This window comes from Zootoca vivipara, chromosome 7 (genome assembly GCF_965207765.1).
Source record: "Zootoca vivipara chromosome 7, rZooViv2.hap1.1, whole genome shotgun sequence".
Taxonomy (NCBI): Eukaryota; Metazoa; Chordata; class Lepidosauria; order Squamata; family Lacertidae; genus Zootoca; species Zootoca vivipara.
Genome location: NC_142590.1, coordinates 16,957,884 through 16,974,564, shown reverse-complemented (window position 1 = coordinate 16,974,564; position 16,681 = coordinate 16,957,884). Strand labels below are relative to the sequence as shown.

The following is a 16,681-nucleotide window of genomic DNA, read 5'->3' as shown; positions in this document are numbered from 1 at the left end:
CTGCTTAAGGATTGGCCCAAAGGAGCTGCTAAATGGGGTGGGGAATCCTTTCAATTTGCTGAGAGCTTGGTGATGAATGTACTCCTCCCCACATCTTTTATTCCCCTATGTCCACAGCTCCTGTAGCCAATAATCAGCTTTACACATCCCACAGCAACTTATGGGGTCAGAAAGTCTGTGGTGCTTCAGCTGAGGAACCAGCTTTGAATTTCCTTCAAACTCCCCACCCCACCCCCCACCCCCAATGTGAAATTGAACTGCAAAGGGGACCGATATGCAATTTTCTATCGCGTTGCTCAATATTCTGAGCTGGGTGGCAGAAAGTCAATTGCCACAGCCATTCAAATTGTTAACACAGTTTTGTCCAGCATAGTCTGCACTCTTAATAAAAAGAGTACACCATTCCACCTGAAAGTGACCGGCTGACTTTACTACACTAAGTAACAGTTTCCAATACTCTCTATTGCACCGTGACCTCCATTCACTTCAATGTAACTTGGGCATAAGTTCGTCTTCAAATGGAGCTAGCACAGTAACTGTATTAGGTGGGATGTGATGAGAAAAGTCACTTTTATTTCCCAGTCCCATGTACCTTGATCTTGGAAATAATGTCACATTTTAGAGCAGGAGGGTAGTGATTTCTCAATTATGGGAGAAATTGATTCTGGATAACAAAATAAATTATTTCCCTAGAGCCAACTCTGCTTTTCTCCCATTTGATTACAGTCATGTAAAATAAATATACACTGACGGGGGGGGGGGGGGTCTCTATCTTGCTACGTTTACTATTATATAGAAATGGAATCCATTTTGGAATCTGCCATCTATTGCAACCTATTTTGTTCTATGATGTAAAGCTGCACCATCATGCTAATAGAGGAGAAAGGTTTTTGCAGATATTCTCTGATCTGCAATAATTTCCAAGCAAATGAAAATCCTCTCTGAATAGCAGTTTTTATCTCCCAAGCACACTTTGCTACTACTCTAATTAACAACGACCCAGAACAGATCGGTATCTATTAGAGGAAAACTAAATATAATTTCTAATTTGGCTGGATGTATATGATTTCACTGGAGACAGGGGAGTTCAATTTGAGGCTCTTTATTATGTTGTATGTATTTAATATTGCATAACATGAAATACTATTAAAACAAAGAAAAATGGAATACACACTGCCCAGGCTTCCACCCTGGGGGAGTCACTTCAGTGCTGCTAACACAGCAGCTTGGCTTCACATCCAGATATGCACTCAATTGTTTCAAGACAGACAGGTGCCAACAACAGCATTATTATTATTATTTATTAAATTTGTATACCACCCTTCATCCAAAGATCACAGAGCGGCTCACAACGTAAAAAGACAAAATGAGAACACAAAAATCACAATATAAACAAGAGCAAGAACAAACCAATAGCACCCCTCCCAAAAACATTTTATGGGGGGGATATATAGCAGCCTGATGAAAATCTAAGATTCTACTCTTTCCCTCCAGAAGCAAAGTTCTTTTAAAACGCTTACCAAGCTACATTTGGATTTACGGACTGAAAACTCCCAAGGACAATAATTGATCTGTTTCCATAAAATTGCTCTGAGGTGTCGTATATAAATTTTATTAAATGAATATGCAAGCTATCGTTAAAGGACAGTTCTGTACAACAATATCTCTCCTTGCACCATCCATCTCATTATTCAGAAGAAACAAAGCCTATGCAACAGAGTGGCCATAAAACATGTAGCATTCAAGAGAAAGGAAGGTTCCTGGAGCAGGGAACGCACCACGCATAAATTAACTGGATCCACAAGGGATTCATGAATCCAAAACTAGTGGTAGCATGCTCCCGTTTGCAACATATGAGCCTACACATAGAATGTTACCAGCAACCCTACTGTTTCCAACACCACTCATCTGCTTTAACATACATGATCCTCTCTCATCCCCTCAAGACTGCTTTAAATTGCAAATCAGCATTCCAGTCAGTCAGTCATGGCTTTGATCTCAGCTAATCAATTTCTCAAGGCCTGCTGTACGATAGGAAGCTATAGGACTCCGCTATAAACCGAGCAACACTTGAAAAGGATTATAGGCCTACACTTCATTTTCATACATCTGACAGCACAGCTGTATGGCCGTTTTCATATATTCTTGGAACATTGTGGTTGCTGCTCACATAATATATTGGGGGGGGGGATAGGTGAGGAAGACTAACAATCGGTTCCTTCCCACACCAACACCAGCGCATTCACAGAGAGCAATGCTGGTATTTAACAATACCGTTTCGTTCACCCAACCCACATGGCAGACAGTACAGCAGCATGGAATCTAATGACAGGAAAACAACAAAATATGTATTTTCCCAGCAATCATTACCTGGCAGACTTTACAGGGAAGTGGCAGCTTTCGTGCCCCTGCAACATATGGAGTAAGCTTTAAAAAAAAGTGTTTTAAGGTGAGATAGTTATCGTGTGATGACTTTTTCTCCACATTTCCATACTTTTAAGATACCGGTATCTCATAGTCTTTTGAGTGACAGGCCACCACTTGGGGCAGTGAAAGGTAAGGTGATGCCCTAGCCCACAAAATCATGTCCACAGAGGCATGACTGGTTTTTAAATGACCCGTCCACCACAACCTCTTCCTCTCAAAGCTGAAAACATAGTTCCTTCCATTCAGCCGCATATCTAGTCTTAAAGTCCCCAAGTAAGAACCCAATGGTGGTTCAGTTCTCAAGGCTGACATGGTAGATCCAGTGCCTTGACCTTCTATATTATTTTTTTACAAAACAGAGTCCTAGGGGAATTCCTCACTAAGTTTGCTCCTTTAACTTAGCAGAGTTCATCTCACCATGCGTCTTTCCAACAGAAGCTCACATTTGAATGTGTGAACTCTACTAAGGTGAAGGGGACGAAGTGAGGCTTGCTCCCAATCCCTTCGCTGTCATTTGACAACCTGGCATTTGCATCTCTGACTCAGATGATGAAGCACTGCTGTGAAAACACACGTTCTATACCCAGTGTATGCTCAAAATTACACTGTAGTGGTTTAGACAAGGAAGCTATCACATCTGTTTCAAGTATTAATAAATTACACTCTCTGACCAAAGGAAACCAAGGTTTTAAAACGGGTTTTAAAACGCAATACAGTACATAAGGCAGTAATTATAAGATACATATTTTTAAAATCAATAGATTGCTTGTTTGCTTTGATCTTGCAAAGCAGGTAAAATGTTTTAGTATTCATATAGCACTTTAGAATGATCAAAGCACTTAGCATACATTTTCCAAGCAATCCTTACAACTGCATACTTTTTGACACATATGTAGCAAGCAAATGGAATTTAGGACTACTACACACATGCTTGCCACCCACATTTGCACAGGACATAATTTGAAATACCCCTAAAGTAATGGTATTGTGACCCGGCTACACACTCATTTGCCACCAGGTCTGGGGAAATACTATCTGATGAAGAATGATAAAGCAAGTGCTCTTGAGTGCTTCTGAGAATTAGACCAACCTACTTTCCCACATATGCGGCAGAGTTGTTGGAAATCTTTTCTTTCCACCTACTACATATATACAACCCCTGTACAGGGTACATGCTAGATCCTGTATGGCATAATGAGCACAATGTAGGGACCAGGACCTGCAAAGGGGATGGATCTCTTTAAATGCTTGGGCTGTTGGCAACAGTTTTCAATGTAGATTGGGCTTCGTACCCACCAGAGAATCTTTACAATGGAAGAACTAGATCAGGCATCCCCAAACTGCGGCCCTCCAGATGTTTTGGCCTACAACTCCCATGATCCCTAGCTAACAGGACCAGTGGTCGGGGAAGATGGGAATTGTAGTCCAAAACATCTGGAGGGCCAAAGTTTGGGGATGCCTGAACTAGATGAATCTCATAGATGCATGGAAATGTCTCAAGAGAAAATCACTTAGATGAACATCTAATGTCATATTCTAGCATAGACGTTATTGTTAAGCTGCCTTGGGCATTTTAGTTGGAAAGGAAGGTTACATAAAGTATTAAAATACAAGACAATAGGGAGGCCTAGGTTCAGATCCCCACTCAGACACACAGCTTATCGGTTGACCTTGGAACAATGTCCCAGACCAACCTACCTTATGAATGTAATACATAAAATGTTTCAATGCCAATTTGGTATCTTTATTTAGAACAAAAGCCCACAACTCTGGAAAAAAAACAGCAAAGATAGCATCATAATACAGACTGGACAAGAGGAACAGAAATTGAAGATGCAGCTACCTCATCAAAATATTATTACTAAGAATGGAAGCAAGTAGACTCATGACACTGTTTTTTCCATCAACAACAACAGAAGAACTTGGGAGGAACAAACAAGGATGGAGCAACAATGGAGAAGATACTTCAAACACAACCCATTGTTTGTTAGCAGTTCCATTTCCGAACGACCCTTCCTCCCCATGAACATACAATTCAGTAAGTCAAGCTGCAGTCCCAGAGCAGACTGCAACATGCCAATTTGTTCCACAGAACTGAATGTGAGCCACTGAAAACCAAGTCCCCTTGTATCTCTATAGTTGTCCCATTCGATACTGCAGTACATCAAGTGAATTCTGACTGCAGTGGCAAATCTATAACTTGACTGTACCACATCATATTGTAGGGGCAGAATGCTGCTGCATACAACAGCAATAACAATACCCCTCCACACATAAAAGTAAATGTCAGAGAGCAGAATTCAATACTTGCCTCCTTCCTCCATGTTTTCTGTATGGAAAGATTTTTTTTAATGAAGAAGCATTTAATCAGATGAACCTCATCTGCCAGAATAAGTAGCGCAACCCATACACAGGTTTATCACCTCCATAAATTTTAGACCTTACTATTATGTTTCATGTAATACCATGCAGAGCCTCCCATTTTCCAAAACAAGAAACAATTGTACCGTAATTAGGAACTGTGAAGTGAAGTAGGGCCCAGTGTGTCAGTAGGGAGAGCCATCTCAATCCTTTTTTTGATGGCCCCTAATTCTTTCACCTTCAGAAAGAAAAGCCACTATTTTGAGAGAGAAAACAGGGAAAGGATTATGCATTCCCTCCTTACAGGCTTTCCTCGACTCTTATAACTAACCCTGCATCTACTACTTTTCCTATAAACATGCCCCAATAAATCTTTCCCTTCTGGTTTCAATAAAACTTTGAAACTGAATGAGGTCAGAGGTAAAATCCAAGATCTTTTACTTTCCTGCTAGTAACACTGTACTCTTACAAAACAGAGAGCACAGCAAATGCTACTGTCCTGGCAATGAGCCTTAGTCACCAACATGTAATTAGCCTGGCCTCATGACACGGGGCCATATGATAGCCAAGGTACAGCCACCTCAACTCATATTTGCTTGAAGTTCAAACAACTCCAAAATTGCAAGGGGGGTCCTTTTTCTAAATTCATAGGTTTGGTTTTTGCACTTCCGTATCTCTTCTTGGGCAAACTTCATTCTTCACTTTGCTTTCTCCACACATGCACATGTATGTAAAAGGTAAAGGGGCCCCTGACCATTAGGTCCAGTCGTGACCGACTCTGAGGTTGCGCGCTCATCTCGCATTATTGGCTGAGGGAGCCGGCGTACAGCTTCCAGGTCATGTGGCCAGCATGACAAAGCCGCTTCTGGCGAACCTGAGCAGCACATGGAAACGCCGTTTACCTTCCCGCTGTAGCGGTTCCTATTTATCTACTTGCATTTTGACGTGCTTTCGAACTGCTAGGTTGGCAGGAGCTGGGACCAAGCAACGGGAGCTCACCCCGTCACAAGGATTCAAACCGCCAACCTTCTGATCAGCAAGCCCTAGGCTCAGTGATTTAACCCACAGCGCCACCTGGGTCCCTTTGCACATGTGTGTATTTGCTCCCAATACCTCATTCTGCCGCTAGTGCGGCTCCTTTCTGCTTCTCCCTCTGCTTACATCTGCTTCAATGTCTTTCTCCTTCAAAAGAGACACAGTGGACTGGTCAGCATCTCATGCTAAGCAAAACCATAGCTTCGAACGTGCAGGCTCCAGGAGAGGAGACTTTGATCGTTGCTTGTCATTTTGCTGCTGCACCACACTGGGCTAAACCATAGTTTGGCTTAGCATGTTGTCCAAACCAAGGCTCATGATTTTGCCACAGTGATTCAAATAGCAGCTTCCACTTTTATCACACAACTTCCTAAATACTGCCATGCTGGGCTGTAAATCTAGCAAATAGCATCACAATACTTCAAGTAAAAGGATAAAAATCATGAAAGTACAACATGCTCCCTTTCTTCTTGAATAGCCTCAAAATAGAAGGCACATCTCAGGACATCTTCAGATGAACCTCTGCCCTCTATCTCCTTGGCAAAATTGAAATATTGTTAGTAACGCCAAAAAGCTTTCTCTGAAGAAACATAGTAAAAGTCCTTGCTGTTCTTTCATATATACGCCTAGAGAGAAAGAGAACTTTTTCAGATCACTTTCCCCCAAGTGGTTTATGAGCAGATTGACTTTAGTGGTGTCAAACATTATTCTACAAGCATGGAAAAATAATTGGGTCTCAGTGGGGCTACTTACAGAAGTAGTTTTATATGCGTTATTAAAGCAGGTGTCCATTATTCACAGATACAAACTACACAATTCAAAAGGTCTCTGTGTACTTATACAAAGAAAATGTATCTGCTGTTCTTTATAATGTTCTCCAGCTCTTCATCAAAGAATTTCGAATTCAAAAATTGCCCCATTCTTAAGTCTTTTTTTGTCATTTGAACTGACACTATATATATATATATATATATATATATATATATATATATATATACACATACATACACACACAAACACACACACACACACACACACACACACACCGTTTCCCCTTTTTTAATACGTAGTCATAAAGTAAGCCATGGCATGGTTTTTAAGCATTTGAGAAATATAAGACATACCCCGAAAATAAGCCATACTTCCGCGCCACGGAAACCAACCCCCACAGGCCCCTCCACTCACAGAGTCACTCCATGCGGCCAGCACTGCAGGAGCGCAATCAGCTGTGAACAGCTGATCGCGCTCCCACCTTGCTGGCTGCATCCCCGCGCTCCGCCTTCTCGTCCACCGCCGTCCCTGCCGCTTCCGTGCTTGCCGCCACTGCTGGGCTCACTGCTTCTTCCTTGCCTGGCCTGGCCAAGGAGCTTGGAGCGCCCTGCAGCGGCGGGCGGAGTGCCTCAGCCAGCGGCCTCCACCTGGCCCGGCCAAGGACGCCTGCCGCCCCGCCACCCGGAACCGGTGGCTGCTGCAGCGCCGAGCACTCAAGAGAGCCCAGCAGCGCCCTGATCCAGTGCCCTGAGCCGTAAAAAACCGTACCGGTAACAAAAAAATAAGACATCCCACCGGAAGTAAGCCACCCTGTGTTTTTTTTTATCTCCATGAAAATTATTGAGCACTTTTGCTCTAATTTCTCTCAATAAATACTTTTTTATGTAGTTTTGACTAATGTACACATTTTTGCAAGTTTTCTGAATGTAATGCATTTTTGTACATCATTTTTGCAAATATATTCGTATTCATTTTTATGCACACTTTTACCAGATATATGCATTGTTGTAAGCACTGTTTGGCAGGAGAAGCATGTGTTTCAAGTTCCTGTATTGTTTTGGAAAGTTTGAATCTGACTTGAAAGGTAAAATGAATTGAATTTCTCCCCCATTAGGCTACATGTGGTAGTAAAGAATGATCATGCCTCCTTGTCCCGCATCCACACATAGTAAGCCTGTGTGTGTGTGTGTGTGTGTGTGTGTGTGTGTGTAGGCCCATAAACCCAATGCACGTAATCTCCCAGATTCCACGTTGTCCAGGCCTATGTTCACAAACCACCCACACCAACCAATACAGGAAATGATAAAAGGAACTGAAGGCGTGGCACCGAAAAAATGTTCAAATGGATCAACCCCCATTTTATGTTTGGCCCCTTAAAGCTGGGCCAAATTAAAACTGGTTCACACCCCCAGACCCTCCAAGTGCCCCTATTTTCCAGGGACAGTCCCAGATTTACAAAAGCCGTCCTGGTTTCTGATCCCGGAATGTCCCGCATTTCCTTAGGACGCCCCTATGTTCATCAGAGAAATGTTGGAGGGTATGGAGTTACATGACCACCACCACCCCCAGCCAAAAAGATAAGTAACTAAACAACCTTCAGAAGACATCTGAAGGCAGCCCTGATTAGGGAAGCTTACTATGTTTATTATGTTTTTATATATGTTGGAAGCTGCCCAGCGGGGTTGGGGCAACCCAGTCAGATGGACAAGATGTAAATTATTATTATTATTATTATTATTATTATTATTATTATGGACATCCCTATTTTCATCAGAGAAATGTTGGAGGGTATGCACCCCACCCTCCCTGCTCCCCTCAACTTCTGCAAAATGAGGGGGATCTCAATTTGGAAGGTGATCGAAAGTCAAGGGACAACACTACTCCAGGCAAACACTCCTTCTACCACCAGTTGCCCTATGTTTGTAGGAAAACTAGCGCCAAGCCATAGGGGGAGGATGTGGGGGCACAGATGAAATGACTTGGCGCTAGTTTTCCTACAAACATAGAATTCTTTTTTGAGATAAGCATTCAAGCAAGCAATTTTTAGTCGCAGCCAGAAATAACATTTATCTATGTTTAACATTTTATACTTACTGCTGAATGTGTAAATGGACCCAAATAAATGTTTGTTTAGACTGGATCTTTCTCCATTACTATTTTCCTCAATTCATTTCTATGCACAGGGATTTCAGAAGTCAAAACGCCTTGTCTATCAGTATTTTTGTTTTTAAAAGCCTCTGTTGCTTTAATCCTCCAGGAAAAACAAAACAAAACCCTCAAGAGGCACTATGGAAGCCAAGTTCCATGGCTCACAGATAATGCATACATCCTTAAACTAAGCCATCCTCACTCTTCAAAATTAAACAACTATTTAATAAAGCCACCCAGTTAATCCAAAGTTTACTTTTAAATATATTTAAAACAAACATCTGCGTTTTCACACAGGCTGCACAGCAATCTTAGCCTTCCTGTTTAGAAATCTGATGGTCTAACAGATCTCTTTGAAGAAAGTGTTTCAAAACCAAATTACAAAGCAGCTATCCCAAGAGTTCTAAAACAATATAAGCCTATTTTAATTCATGTTTTTGAAACAGGTGATTTGGTCTAAAAGCAAGCAAAATTACCACTCATCTGGTTACCTGGTCTAAGTATAACTGCCCATTGGTGACCACAGGACTGACAGACATGGGTATGGCAAGAAATTCATTCTGTCTAATGGAATAATTATTTCAGGGGACGGGAACACTTCTACAAAAGTGGTCTCCCAGAAAACACTTCCCTCCCTGATCCATTACAATAACGCTGCTGCCAATACAATATATCTTCTTAGTTATGGACAATAGTCCAAGCAATTGAGGTTATTATGTATCATTTTTTGTTTGTTAAACTTGTGATCATTTTAGCATATTCTCACCGTACATGTTATATCTCAGATTTCTGCAAGGATCTGAGTTAAGCCCAATGCAGGAAATGGGGCAACTCATTTGTACAAAACGCAGCTACACTACAGCGCTAGAGCTCATTGCTATGAATACAAAAGTTCAGTATATAGTCTGTATAAGAAGCAATATTGTCAAGCTAGACCGAAATAAGATGATCCCACGACCACACCATAAAATACTAGGGAAATGAATAAACAGCTCTCCAAGGTTTGTTCCACTGGAAATGCGCCCAAGTTATCTGCACCCAGATAAATCTCTTATCAACCTTAGACACATTGGAACATGCCTTTATTTGAGTCTGAGGTTCCTACGAGCAAGCAATTCTTCTTTCAGAAACTAATCTTTCCACATTGAGGCCCGAAATAAATGTTTTGTGCAAAGTCACAATCTGACCTGAGCAAAGATGGAGCAAAAAATTCTGTGAAATGCAGAATGCATGCACAGGAAGTGAACTGTCTTCCACTCTCACTGAAATAAATTGTTCCATTTACACTGGAAATGAATGGCTGATCAAGAAACATGCAATAGCAAGTATTAGCAACCCAATTTGAAACATTATCAGCTCAATCCTATCGATGTCTACTCAGAAGTAAATCCCACAATTCAATGAGACTCATTCCCAAGTGAATGTACAGGACTGCAAACATGCAATCTTAAGTAACTTACTTTCCAGGACATTCAAGCAATATTGAACTCAGTAAGATTTACTTCTGAGTACTGTACAACATTCTGCTTGTTGGAAATATTTCTCCTTCTCCCACACACCCCTCGGTATTTGTGAATTTTCCATTTAATTCTTCACAGTCATAATATTATTTTATTATTTGCACTATGATTTATATTCTATTTTTGTACACTGCTTCAGTATTTTTTAATATACTGAGCATCTTATAAATTCCGAAGAATACATAAATAAGAACAATCATTGCAGGTCTTAAGAGAAAATAGCCTTTGGGCAAAAAATATGCCAGTGAGTGCTTTGCTTTCAAAATCTATCCAAACCACTCCTGTGTCTTACTGATGATGGCTAAAATCAATTTTATTAGCCCAGACAGCTAATTTTAATTAGCAGATGATGAAGAAAAGACAGGAACATTACTTACTGTATGGAAACCACTCCAGTTCATCATCCAAACAGGATCTTTAAAGGCAAGCAAATCACAGCACTTGAACACAGTATTTTCAATAGGCTGCCTAAAAGAGTTCAGGTATTACAGTTCACTGAAAACTCACATGCACAACAAGACCTAGCAACTCCAGGCTGTGATCTTAGGCCACTTAAATGGCATTAAGCATGGGAAATGGGACTTAGAACACTATGCAATATGTTATGGATCACAGTAATAGAAAAATCACAAGGAACTAGATCCATAACTGGAGTCCAAGAAAATAGCAGCAATTAGCAACCCTATCATAAACATTAGAGGATAAGCTCATTGCCTACAGGGATAAGGAACAAATCCCACAGATGAATTCTACATGCATAAGAGCCTCCCTGAAGTGTGTTTCACAGGTTTTGCAAACGCAAGCAAAAGTATTTTGCCTTTTAAGAACTTAGGCATTCTGCTTTTTAGAGGAAAGTTAGATGAACAGTGTACAGCAAGACATGTCTACTCAGGCATAAATCCAGGAGAGCTGAACAGAGTTTACTCTCAGGGAAATGAAGAAGCCCTGCTGAATACAGTGGGGCTTGCTTTCAAATAAACTGTATGTGACCCAGTGCTTTATCTCAACCAAGTGCACTACTGAAACATAGCTCCTTTTGAGATACATCTTCACAGCTGAATGTCTTCAAATGAACCAACACAGTGTTCCAAGGGCAGGCCTCCTTAGCACCAAGGCCACACTGAAAATATCATTTTGATCAGGTGAAAAAGAGGACAGGATACATTCACCTTTAATAGAAGAGAGAATTTCAGCAGTTGTAGCAGGAGAAACCACGCCTGCTGGAAGTCCCTCCTTCTACACAACTATTAAAGATGCAGGAGTCCAGCCAGATAGGCATTTTATCCACAGAGCTACAGATAAGCTGCATCGTATTTCCAAAAGCCGCATGTGGCACAGCTTCCTTTGCTTTTCAAACTTTTGTTGCATATAACGGACACTGTTTGCATCTTGTTTCCACAAATACTGCAAGTGTCATGCACAAGCTAAGTTTAGTGAACATGACACACTTATTCTCTGATACGGCTGATGTAAATGCTTCCCTCCCCCCCTATCAAATGGGAAGCTTGACTCAACCTCTGAAATACTGTATATTGTTGTAGACTTTAAAGAAAACCATAACCCTGTATATATTGTTAGGCTACTTAAATCCTCAAGGGAATTAATGCAAGCTTGTGTGCTGAGATTTAAGTAGTCTAACTTTTGGGATAATTTTCTCAATTGTCCCAAAAACATGGCAGGTTTTTCAACCTGGGCTAAATGCATATCTGCAATACAAAGGGAACTGTATTCCATTCTAATATGGTATCATTAAGCTGATGGGAGCTGTAGTCCCAAAAAAAATATGGGAAGCACCATACTGGCTACCTCAGGTGCCCAGGAAGCTGCTAAAACAACAAGCCCTCCCTCCAAATCAGGAGCTGGCAACCCTTGGAATTATTTCTACTCTATAATAATCAACAAAACATCATGTTTTGGCATTCATAAACATGCATACCCTGAATATGTTCATACAGTAACTAGCACTCACTAAGCTCTATGGATGTATAAATTACCACTCATGAGAATTATGCTATTTTGCAGCTTTCTCATATTGTTGAGGTTAAGCCTCTACAGAATGTCAGACAAAATCACCCATCCTGCTGCCACATTTTGCTTCTCAGAAGCCTTACCAAAAGAGACTGTTTTTGGTTAAGTCCCACTCACAAAAGGCAACTGTTGGCACTTGAATCTTCAAAATGATAAAGGGCATTTAAAAACCAGTGACCACCACCCAGCAGCCTTTCTCTAACAAGACTGTCCCTGTCTCTGCTATGGAAAGGATGCATACAAAGCACGATGGGGAAAGCACCTGTGTCTGTGTCTGCATGTGTGTGTGTGCATGGAGCTGGGTCATAGCCAAGATTAACATTGCATTTCCAGGACACTCGAGCCAAATCATGCAAATGAGAAAACTAGAGGCTTAAAAAATATACAGGGTGTGCAATTCATGGCACACTTAAAAACACAAGGCTGTAATCTCATGCACACTTACTGTGAGCATTCATAAGATCAGGGTTTACCCATAATATTGAATTAAATACAATACATAAGCATGCTGAAATGTTTCCTGGTATTTCACTGTAAGGCTGCAACAATGAACAGCGAATGTATGGCATTAACTGGTTTATACATGCGGACCTAGTGAAGTGGCAAAGAGATTGAGCAGGGGGATTCGTGTTCCAGTCACATCCCATTCAAACTCACCTGGTGATCTTAAGCAAGTCACTCTCCTAGCCTCCCTCCACTCGCCTCAGAAACAGGAGTCCAAAAATAATACTAATTACTGACCTATTTTATAGGACACTTCTGCGAATTAATGACATGATAATTGGTAAACCACTCAAGGTATTCAAAAGTGCTATATAAACGTTAAGTATTATTATTAAGTTGTGCTGTGGATTTCAACAAGGTCAAGTTTTCAGATGATGATCTTCTATGCAATAAATTGATAGTCTTGGATAGGGGAGCCAAATGAAAAATAGGACAGGGCCCTTGCACCTTTAATACCTGTTTAGAAATGGGAAGTCCAGCAGGTGTGCATTACAAACTATGCTACATCTGCTGAAATTCCCTCTTCTAAACAACTATTAAAGGTGAAAGAGCCTCATCTCCCTTTTTCATCTGGCAACCCTAGTCTTAGGTATGAGTAAATACAAAACAAGAAATAGACAGTGCTGGGATAACAGCAGGTCAGATGCCAGTTCAGCTAAAGCTATTCATAGATAGGACTGCACACTTAGGTAAAGAGACCCCTGACCGTTAAGTCCAGTCGTGTCTGACTCTGGGGTTGCGGCACTCATCTCGCTCTAAAGGCCGAGGGAGCCAGCGTTTATCTGCAGACAGCTTCCGGGTCATGTGGCCAGCATGACAAAGCTGCTTCTGGCGAACCAGAGCAGCGCACGGAAACGCCGTTTACCTTCCCACCAGAGCAGTCCCTATTTATCTACTTGCACTTTGATGTGCTTTCGAACTGCTAGGTGGGCAGGAGCTGGGACCAAGCAACGGGAGCTCACCCCATTGCAGGGATTCAAACTGCCGACTATCTGATCAGCAAGCCCTGGACTCTGTGGTTTAACCCACAGCGCCACCTGGTTCCCAAAAGTGCATGCACACTTGCATAAGAGTAAATACGACTAAACACGGGAGCCTTACTCCTGAGTAAACATGCTTAGGTTCATGGTGTACACACCATTGAAAGAAATGGAGCAGACAGTACAATCCTCTGTGTGCTTACTTGGTAGTAAGTCCCATAATGTTCAGTGGAGTTTACTCCCAAGTAAGTGTGCAGTGCCTTAAGACAGTTGTATCACCACCTTGTCTCATAGGTTTCAATGACAGTTAAAGTCAACTCTCTCTATATACAGTATTTACCTATGAGGTAAATTTGGGCTTACTCCCAAACATGACAAAAGAACTACAGTCAGAAAATTTAGCTGGCACAGGAATGAAGTTGGCAAAACAAGCCAAAAACTGCCAACCCTGAAGTTTATTCATTTTTAAGATATCATAATAAACAACTAACCTAAAAATTCTCTCTCCCTCTTCCTTCCTCAAATATAAGAAGCTTAACTCAGAGAAACATTTTGAGAGGGTCACTTCCCTTTCTTCAGAAATCAGACAGCACCACACAACCAAAGTGAAGCACTTTTAGCTGTGTATTCACCAAACATTAAAAGCACACCCACCCAAAGGATCCTGGGAACTGCAGTTTTCCCCTCACTATTCCCAACACCCTTTAACTAAAATTTCCAAGATCCTTTTGGGAGGATTGCTTTAAAAGTATAGAGAGTATGCACCCTAAAAATCTCTCATTGAAATCAATGGGGCTTAACCACAGTGACATTGTGCCCATTATATTTGTATGTTAAACCATTCCAAACTACATTCACAACTAAAGCTCATCCCATACAAAAGCCCCAGGACAATATACATCATTCAAGGTGCCAGAGTGCAACTCTGAGTTACAGCTCTGGCTCTCACTTTTGTGTTTTTTGTCTCTGGAGGCCAGATCCTTCATAAAAGGCATTCTGGCATTGTTGTGAGTTTCCCTGTGATGTGCATTATACTAAGGGACAAGTGGATAAATACTTTTAAACCCTCCCACAAAACCTTCAGAGGGCAGCAACAGCAGCAGCTTCTTTTTGCTTTGGGGCTGTCATTTTATCCTTTCCCCTGTCTATTGTAATTACAGATAACGGTAATGGAGGCAGTCAACTTCCTAGATGCTTCGTTTTACATGACACAGTTCCTCTTTAGTTTCTCTTTCCCCCCCCTAATTGTTAACCCAAGTGAATCCAGGAAGAAGCAGGAGAACAGCCACAATTTAAAAGATACATAGATACACACACTAGACGGCAAAGTAATATTAAAAATACCAAGTTGAGCATTTTAATGGAGCCTAGTATCCTTTCACCCCATCCCCCAGTGAGTTCAAATTTTAAAAGTACACCCCCAAAATATGCAGTGGCCAGCACAAAGCGTTCAATTCTGGGGTTTAAATTATTGCTGTTATTGTCATCACTTCCTTTATCTCCCCAAATCATGGAACTACAACTGTTGTTTTTATTTCCAAAATGCTACCTGGAACTCTATACGGGGTCTCTACCTTTGTTTCTTCATGCCACACACATAAATACTTCTCTGGCAAAGTATCTTTCTCTCTCTCGATATATATATATATAATCTGCAGCCCGCAAAAGAGCATCTTGCAACTCTGCCAAATTCAAACATCCCCTGCTGAGAGCTGCTGGCTAACAAAGTGAAAGCAAAATACAAACAAAAGTGACACCCTGGAAGGACCCCTGCATTGGAACAAAGGCATTAACCAGGCGATTAATAACGCGGGATGGGGAAGGGTGGAGAAGGGGAAGAGGGACTCGGAGGCACAATAGCGCAGGCAGAAACCCGGAAGAGCCCGGCGTTGCACATCCCATACTTCTCTCTCTCTCTCTTTTTTTTTTACCTGGGACATCTGAGGTCTGAGGTTGATCTCCTTGAGATTGATGGCGTGAGGGCGCAGGTTGTTGAGCAGCTGGCAAAGCAAGACTCCATCGCGGAGGGTCTGGGCCAGGTCGAACACCTGCGCCGTGTCCCAGGTCACCCGGTGGTTGACCGGCAGCACCCGGCACTGGATGAGCCAGTGGGCGCATTGCTTCCAAGGCTCCATGCGCGCTCGCCGCCTCAGCCCCGGGAAGAGAGAAGAACCCGCTTTTGCCCGACGCCGAGAACTCCAAAGGCAGCCGAAGCCGCGCGCCCTCCTCGCCTCTCCGCCTCTCCTGCTGCCGCAGCGCCTCTCCTGCTCTGCCCCTCGCCTCGCACACACTGAGAGGAGCGGCGCACAAAAAGGCAGCCGGGGAAGCTGGTGCGCGTGCGGGTCCCCCTCGCGGCGCAGCGACACAGAGTCCGGCGGCGCCTGAGGGAGAAAAGAGGAACAAGGCAGCGCGCGTGCGCCCACCCAACCCGCGCGCTTTCAGGTTGCGACGCCGGCTGCCCTCTGAAGGGACCCGGCGCGCTCTACCTCACGCGCCAGGCGCAGCGAGGGTGTGAAGCGCAGAAAGCCGACGGTGTAGGGGAAGCTGGAAGCGGGGGGGGGGCGGGGGAGGGAGAGAGAGAAAGAGAGAAAGAATGCCGTGTCTCGCGCCGGTATTGCACTGGCTGACAGGACGTATCCAGGCGCGTTTCAAAGGGCGGGGTGTGACCTTTAAAGCCCCCGAACAAGGAAAGGGGAACTTGTGCGGCTTTCCTGACGCTATTGGACTACAATTCCCATCATCATTGGCCGTGTTGGCTAGGGCCATCGGAGCTCACCATCAGCCGAAGCAGCGTTTCCCAAACTTGGGTCGCTTTTTTTTTTTACTACAATTCCCATCATCCCTGACCACTGGTCTTGTTAGCTGGGGATGGTGGGAGTTGTAGCCCAAAAACAAATGGCAACCCAA

General features: G+C 42.6%; 1 protein-coding gene across 5 annotated transcripts in view; it reads right to left on the bottom strand.

The window, feature by feature from the left end:
• The window catches only part of VAV3 (vav guanine nucleotide exchange factor 3), a 160,838-nt gene extending 144,697 nt beyond the window's left edge, over positions 1-16,141 (bottom strand). For 4 of the 5 annotated variants that reach the window (XR_015950957.1, XM_035124355.3, XM_035124356.3 and 1 more), the window contains exon 1: positions 15,706-16,141. Coding sequence is in view for 4 of the 5 variants with exons in the window: in XM_035124355.3 (XP_034980246.2) it covers positions 15,706-15,909 (204 nt within the window). In the remaining variant the exon portion in view is untranslated. The remainder of the gene's footprint in view (positions 1-15,705) is intronic. The other variant, XM_088673771.1, reaches the window with a different exon arrangement.
• Positions 16,142-16,681: the final 540 nt, after the last annotated feature.